Raw genomic sequence first — 8,527 nt, 5'->3', positions numbered from 1 at the left:
ATCACAAACAAGCAGCTCCCCTGCAGGGCCGTGCCATGCAGTGAACCAGTGTTTCCTTGCAGTGGACAGCACCTTGCTACTGCCAGGTGCGGGCAAGAGTATGGAGGTTGGGTTGCCAGACGGAATTTGCATCTGCATCCAGTAACAGGGACGCCATAGTAGGCTGCACATCATCCTGTTATATGGTTACCACCCAGCGTTGTACAGTGAAGGGTTGCTATGGTTATGCCATAGTAGGCTTCACATCATCCTATTATATGGTTACCACCCAGCGTTGTACAGTAAAGGGTTGCCATGGTTACTCCATAGTAGACTGCACATCATCCTGTTATATGGTTACCACCCAGCGTTGTACAGTGAAGGGTTGCTATGGTTACGCCATAGGCTGCAAACCACCCTGCCATATGGTTACCACCCAGCGTTGTACAGTAAAGGGTTGCCATGGTTACGCCATAGTAGGCTGCACATCATCCTGTTATATGGTTACCACCCAGCGTTGTACAGTAAAGGGTTGCCATGGTTACGCCATAGTAGGCTGCACATCATCCTGCTGTTTGGTGTTATGGTTACCACCCAGCGGTGTTCAGTAAAGGGTTGCCATAGTTACGCCACAGTAGGCTGCACATCATCCTGTTATATGGTTACCACCCAGCGTTGTAAAGGGTTGCCATAGTTACGTCACAGTAGGCTGCACATCATCCTGTTATATGGTTACCACCCAGCGTTGTAAAGGGTTGCCATAGTTACGTCATAGTAGGCTGCACATCATCCTGTTATATGGTTACCACCCAGCGTTGTACAGTGAAGGGTTGCTATGGTTATGCCATAGTAGGCTTCACATCATCCTATTATATGGTTACCACCCAGCGTTGTACAGTAAAGGGTTGCCATGGTTACTCCATAGTAGACTGCACATCATCCTGTTATATGGTTACCACCCAGCGTTGTACAGTGAAGGGTTGCTATGGTTACGCCATAGTAGGCTGCACATCATCCTGTTATATGGTTACCACCCAGCGTTGTACAGTAAAGGGTTGCCATGGTTACGCCATAGGTATGCACACCATCCTGTTATATGGTTACCACCCAGCGTTGTACAGTAAAGGGTTGCCGTGGTTACGCCATAGTAGGCTGCACATCATCCTGTTATATGGTTACCACCCAGCGTTGTACAGTAAAGGGTTGTCATGGTTACGCCATAGTAGGCTGCACATCATCCTGCTGTTTGGTGTTATGGTTACCACCCAGCGTTGTACAGTAAAGGGTTGCCATGGTTACGCCATAGGCTGCACATCATCCTGTTATATGGTTACCACCCAGCGTTGTACAGTAAAGGGTTGCCATAGTTACGCCACAGTAGGCTGCACATCATCCTGTTATATGGTTACCACCCAGCGTTGTAAAGGGTTGCCATAGTTACGCCACAGTAGGCTGCACATCATCCTGTTATATGGTTACCACCCAGCGTTGTAAAGGGTTGCCATAGTTACGTCATAGTAGGCTGCACATCATCCTGTTATATGGTTACCACCCAGCGTTGTACAGTGAAGGGTTGCTATGGTTATGCCATAGTAGGCTTCACATCATCCTATTATATGGTTACCACCCAGCGTTGTACAGTAAAGGGTTGCCATGGTTACTCCATAGTAGACTGCACATCATCCTGTTATATGGTTACCACCCAGCGTTGTACAGTAAAGGGTTGCCATGGTTACGCCATAGGTATGCACATCATCCTGTTATATGGTTACCACCCAGCGTTGTACAGAGAAGGGTTGCTATGGTTACGCCATAGTAGGCTGCACATCATCCTGTTATATGGTTACCACCCAGCGTTGTACAGTAAAGGGTTGCCATGGTTACGCCATAGGTATGCACACGATCCTGTTATATGGTTACCACCCAGCGTTGTACAGTGAAGGGTTGCCGTGGTTACGCCATAGTAGGCTGCACATCATCCTGTTATATGGTTACCACCCAGCGTTGTACAGTAAAGGGTTGTCATGGTTACGCCATAGTAGGCTGCACATCAACCTACTGTTTGGTGTTATGGTTACCACCCAGCGTTGTACAGTAAAGGGTTGCCATGGTTACGCCACAGGCTGCACATCATCCTGTTATATGGTTACCACCCAGCGTTGTACAGTAAAGGGTTGCCATAGTTACACCACAGTAGGCTGCACATCATCCTGTTATATGGTTACCACCCAGCGTTGTAAAAGGTTGCCATAGTTACGCCACAGTAGGCTGCACATCATCCTGTTATATGGTTACCACCCAGCGTTGTAAAGGGTTGCCATGGTTACGCGATAGTAGGCTGCACATCATCCTGGTGTTTGGTGTTATGGTTACCACCCAGCATTGTACAGTAAAGGGTTGCCATGGTTACGTCATAGTAGGGTGCACATCATCCTGTTATATGGTTACCACCCAGCGTTGTACAGTAAAAGGTTGTCATGGCTACGCCACAGTAGGCTGCACATCATCCTGTTATATGGTTACCACCCAGCGTTGTACAGTAAAAGGTTGTCATGGCTACGCCATAGTAGGCTGCACATCATCCTGTTATATGGTTACCACCCAGCGTTGTAAAGGGTTGCCATGGTTATGCCATGGTAGGCTGCACATCATCCTGTTATATGGTTACCACCCAGCGTTGTAAAGGGTTGCCATGGTTACGCCATAGTAGGCTGCACATCATCCTGTTATATGGTTACCACCCAATGGTGTAAAGGGTTGCCATGGTTACGCCGTAGTTAGCTGCACATCATCCTGTTATATGGTTACCACCCAGCGTTGTAAAGGGTTGCCATGGTTACGCCATATTAGGTTGCACATAATCCTATTATATGGTTACCACTCAGCGTTGTAAAGGGTTGCCATGGTTACGCCATAGTAGGCTGCACATCATCCTGTTATATGGTTACCACCCAGCGTTGTACAGTGAAGGGTTGCCGTGGTTACGCCATAGTAGGCTGCACATCATCCTGTTGTATGGTTACCACCCAACGTTGTACAGTAAAGGGTTGCCATGGTTACGCCATAGTAGGCTGCACATCATCCTGATGTTTGGTGTTATGGTTACCACCCAGCGTTGTGCAGTAAAGGGTTGCCATGGTTACGCCATAGTAGGCTGCACATCATCCTGATGTTTGGTGTTATGGTTACCACCCAGCGTTGTGCAGTAAAGGGTTGCCATGGTTACGCCATAGTAGGGTGCACATCATCCTGCTGTTTGGTGTTATGGTTACCACCCAGCGTTGTGCAGTAAAGGGTTGCCATGGTTACGCCATAGTTGGCTGCACATCATCCTGCTGTTTGGTGTTATGGTTACCACCCAGCGTTGTGCAGTAAAGGGTTGCCATGGTTACGCCATAGTTGGCTGCACATCATCCTGCTGTTTGGTGTTATGGTTACCACCCAGCGTTGTGCAGTAAAGGGTTGCCATGGTTACGCCATAGTAGGCTGCACATCATCCTGCTGTTTGGTGTTATGGTTACCACCCAGCGTTGTAAAGTGTTGCCATGGTTACAGGAAACCAGTAGGCTTGTCAGTGTAGAGCCACCTGAAGTGGAAAGAAGAGTAATAAAAAGCAACAGGAAGGATGGAAAACAGGAAGAGGCCAGACACAAAAAGGGAATGACAGGTGAAGGAAGCGCTAGGCAGCACTACATCGAGTGCGTGACAGTGGGGCAGACACAAATAGGGAACGATGAATGAAGGAAGAAGTAGGCAGCACTACATGAAGTGAGTGGATGATAGTGGCCAGCGCCCACCACTGCACCTGGGTATAGTATAGGGATTAAAGAAGGTTATACTGTATCTAACCTCGCCGGTCTGTCCTAAGCTGAATATAAACACCTGAGGCAGCAAGAATAATCTGAAGCATATGTTTGGTCATGTGGAGAGGATGGAGAATGAGAGACTGACGAGGAGAGTATATGAGTGAGGTGCAGACCAAGAATGAGATGGAGGAATGGAATGGAGAAATATATGAGAGAAGGGAGTGTGAGTTGGAGGGAGGGGAGTTAAGTGGCAGAGGACAGAACACCGTGGAGGCAATTTGTCTGTGGCTGCCCCTTACAGGTTTAAGTGATGTGGTAATAGGTAATGTCAGTGGATCGAAGGAGTTATATTTTCAATAACTTACAGAAGAAAGCTCAAAACAGTTTCATTTCTACCAATAAAGCTGGTTTGCCACTTTGCTTTGGTGGTGGAGAGGGACGCTTTCATGTGGTGGCACTGATATATCTGGGCGGCTACACTGCATGGTTAAATAACACCCCCAGCTACTGCCCTGCCCCCCGAAAGGTGGAGGGTGGACTACGGCAGGACAGCTTAAGCCAGCAGTCCACCGGTTTGACGTCTCAGATGAATCTAGGGCTACATTATTATTAACTTGTACTACCACTACTACTACTACTACTACTGCTGCTGCTGCCACCACCACCACTACTACTACTACTACTATTGCTACAACAACTACTTACCTACCGTACCATCACCAGTCTCCTCTGCTTTACAGTACTTTTATTTTTCCACACCAGACTTACTAATGAAAGTCTTGTGTAGGGAGTCAACAACTTGTAGTCATGATTCTCTCCCTTACTGTCTTCTCTCCAGTGTTTTGTTCCTTTGCTTATCATGTATCTTGGCATTAAATTACTGCCATATGATCCCTGACAGGCGCTGGGAATGCAATATTGAATTCATTTTAGTAGTCAGCATCATTGAGTACCGGGTAATTATTCTCTCCCTTACTGTCTTCTCTCCAGTTATTTATTCCTTTGCTTATCATGTGTCTTGGCTGTGAATTAGTGCCATATGGTGTTTGACAGGCGCTGAGAATCCAGTATTCAGTTCAGGTCCACCTTGTTCTATCTGTTGATATTTGTCCCAGGTGGCATGGTGGTTGTGTGCAGCAGTTTGGTGCAGAATAGTGACGAAACGTGACTGGTGGAGAAGGCCAGATGGACGTACTGGTAGAGAAGGCCAGATGGACGACTTGTTACCATGGCAACCACCTGATGCTTACGGTGAGCATTTTCTTTGTAATAGACTTTTATTTTTGTTTTTGTTTTTTGTAAGTTTATTGATATATTGGACAGATTATTTTATTATGTACTAACGGTAAAATAGGTCTTTGCATTTTGTCAACTTTTTTTTCCATCTATCCATCTATCTATCGCCAGACACTTTCATCACGCAAGGGATGGCCACAAACAAATCGCCTCCATGTCACCCTGTCCGCCATTTCGCTTCCCTGCTCCCAACTCGCATCGCCTTCTCATATACCTCTCCACTCCATCCCTCCATCTCATCCTTGGCCTCCACCTCACTCACATACACTCTCCTCGTTAGTCTCTCGCTCACTATCCTGTCCATCCTCTTGATAATACTTGCAGGTCATGATGGTTGGATGGGTTGCAGTGATGTAAGTGGCTGCCCTTGGGTTAGAGAGAGAGAGAGAGAGCAGAAGAACAAACTGCAGCATGGTTAAGAGATGTGATTTAGAGAGAGAGAGAATGCCCATGAGTTAGAGCAGAAGAAACTGCAGTATAATTAAGAGATATTATTTAGAGAGAGAGAGAGTGAGTGAGAATGCCCATGTTAGAGCAGAAGAAACTGCCGTATAATTAAGAGATATTATTTAGAGTGAGTGAGAATGCCCAGGAGTTAGAGCAGAAGAAGAAACTGCCGTATAATTAAGAGATATTATTTACAGAGAGAGAGTGAGTGAGAATGCCCAGGAGTTAGAGCAGAAGAAGAAACTGACGTATAATTAAGAGATATTATTTACAGAGAGAGAGTGAGTGAGAATGCCCAGGAGTTAGAGCAGAAGAAGAAACTGCCGTATAATTAAGAGATATTATTTAGAGAGAGAGAGAGTGAGTGAGAATGCCCAGGAGTTAGAGCAGTGGTTGGCAACCTTTTTTCCAGGCGACCCCAATCCTGCACATGTAGCCATGACCGCGACCCCACTGGTTTTATACACTGTATGTAATGTATTATTGTATATTACTGGTTGTAGGCTGTAACAGTACAGGGCAAGTGTAATTAATAGCCGTGTAAGAGAGGTACTGTAAGGTTGAAAAAGACAAAATTAACATCATTAAATGTTTTTGTAGTTATAGAATTTTAAAGGCTTAATTTCAACCAAAACATCCACTTCTGAAATAATATTTTGTCGCATTGCACAAAAACAAACAAAACTAAAAATGTTTTTTATCAACTGATAAAATGATCTTAATGAGAGCCTTGGGCCAGGATCTCGCTGGTAAGCTTCTCCATTCATGGCTTAGTCGTAGAAAGTGCTACCCTCAAATCATGTTCAGGTTGCAACTAATTTCTGCTTTTCGTTTTGATGGCAGCCAGATATGCAAACCCTGATCCGCACAAATACTTCGTAGGTTGTAACGAACGGCAACAGCACTTTCACAGCCTCACTGCCGAGGACTGGTTTCTCCTTCACAGTAGTCCAGAACACTGCTAGTGACTGTTTCATCATGTTGCACCTCGATGAGCTCCTCTTGCAGATTTGGGATGGAAGACTCTTCTTCTGAGAGGTCTTCGACGTGGACATCGAAGGGTCTGCGCACCCATTTGTATTTCTCATGCAACTCTTCATCTGGAATATATCTGTCAAACTCCTCACTCAACTTCTCAAGGTGCTCATCAATACACTTTGTTCGTCCACAAGCGTGACGTCTTCATCTTCCTGAAATAGGTTCAAGAGTGGAAAGGACGCAGTTTTCCTCAGCTCGATCTTTCCCTTCCACGACCTCAGTTTCGCCTTGAATGCCTTGCGCTTTTCTGACACAAAGAGATGAGTTTTTTCTGTTCCTTGCATGGATATATTCAGCAGATTTAACACTGTAAATATATCTGTTGATTATGCCAGTTTAAGCAACCACCTTGGTTCAGTAAGCCTTGATGCCAGTGCATGTTTCTTCTCGTTCAAGAAGATTTCAACCTCTGCACGCATTTCAAACACTCTCTGGAGCACTTTCCCTCGGGACAGCCACCTGACACAAGAGTAGTAAAGCAGGTGTTCATATTCCGACCCCATGTCAGAGCACATCTGACTGAACAGCCTTGAATTCAGAGCTGATGGTTTAATAAAATTCACTGTTTGAATCACATCTTTATCACAGAGTTAAGCTCAAGTGACAATTTCCGGGAGGCAAGGTTTTCCCGGTGGAGCAGACAATGAGTCATTATCACTTCGGGGTTGACTTGTTTCACCCTAGCGGTGAAACCCTGATGTGCCCCTAGCATTGCAGGTGCACCGTCCGTGCACACACTGAAGCACTGATCCCAGCTGAGGCCTTCTTTCTTGATGAAGATGTCAACCAACTTGAACAGATCTTCACCTGTTGTTGTCGTCTCCTGACGTTTACAGAACAGGAAGTTCTCCTCCATGTCATTCTTCCCTTGGTACCGCACATATACCAAGAGCTGTGCAGCGTCACTGACGTCAGTTGACTCATCCAACTGCAAGCTGCATTTTCCGCTCTCCTTGATGGCAGCCACTACCTGTTCTTTGATGTCTTCCGACATCTCTTGAATCCGTGTCTGACAATGAAACAGTTTCATTTTTTTTTTCACCGCATCATCTCCGAAAATGGTACTAACCACATCAAGGACTGCTGGCTTCACCAACTTTTCCCCAGTTGTATGTGGCTGTTTACACTTAGCAGTTCTTTTTGCAGCCAGATAGGATGCAATTGTTGCTTGTCGAACAGAATACACTCTTGTGTTCATAGGGGTGTCTAACCGCTGACGCTGCAGTTGTTCTTCTTTCCTCTTGAAATACTGGCGGTCTTTCCCCGCAACGTCGGGTGTTTTCCGTGGAGATGGCGCTCGAGCTTTTGTTTAAGCGACTCATGGCTGAGCACTTCCCCACATCTAACACAGCGAGGTTTTTCGACCCCACGATCGATGAGATCGTAATGTCAAGGAATGCTTCTCTGTACACCCGCTTTCTGGACATCACTGAAGAATCTGACAAGAAATTTATACTCGCTTAATAATAAATCAGACAAAAGATGCTGTTTGGTACCGTCCACCAGGAGGGGAGAGGGGGAGGGGGCCAAGGAGAGAGGAGGGGAAGGAGCCAGGGAAAATGGAGATGAGGGGCCCAAGGAAAGAGGAAGGGAAGAAGCCAAGGAAAGTGGAGGAGGGTAGGGGGCCAAGGAAAGAGGAGGAGGGGAGAGGGCCAAGGAAAGAAGAGGGGAGAGAAGTAAAGAGGAAGGGGGGCAAGGAAAGAGGAGGAGGGGGAGGGGAGGGAAAAGGAAAAAGGAGGTGCAGGAGTAAAGAGGAGGGGAGGGGGCAAGGAAAGAGGAGCAGGGGGATGGGACACGGAAAAAGGAGGAGGATGGGGGCAAGAAAAGAGGAGGAGGGGAGGACAAGGAAAAAGGAGGGGGAGGAATAAAGAGGATGAAGAGGGGGGCAAGGAAAGAGGAGGAGGGTGAGGGGACATGGAAAAAGGAGAGGGAGGAGGAGAGGGGGGCAAGGAAAGAGTAGG

General features: G+C 46.5%; 1 protein-coding gene across 1 annotated transcript; it reads right to left on the bottom strand.

Moving 5' to 3' along the window:
* Positions 1–7,137: 7,137 nt before the first annotated feature.
* LOC145391481 (protein FAM200C-like) lies at positions 7,138–7,560 on the bottom strand. The gene has a single exon (XM_080266092.1). It carries the CDS (start codon positions 7,558–7,560, stop codon positions 7,138–7,140), a length of 423 nt encoding a protein of 140 aa, XP_080122218.1.
* Positions 7,561–8,527: the final 967 nt, after the last annotated feature.

The sequence above is a fragment of the Coenobita brevimanus genome, chromosome 18 (assembly GCF_032717465.1).
Source record: "Coenobita brevimanus isolate Jiangsu-jjx chromosome 18, ASM3271746v2, whole genome shotgun sequence".
Classification (NCBI taxonomy): domain Eukaryota; kingdom Metazoa; phylum Arthropoda; class Malacostraca; order Decapoda; family Coenobitidae; genus Coenobita; species Coenobita brevimanus.
The sequence above is the reverse complement of the archived record's forward strand: the minus strand, read 5'-3'. Positions and strand labels throughout refer to the sequence as shown.

Excerpts from the sequence above, each read along its gene's own strand:
- LOC145391481 (XM_080266092.1), bottom strand. The coding sequence starts at position 7,560 with ATGTCGGAAGACATCAAAGAACAGGTAGTGGCTGCCATCAAGGAGAGC.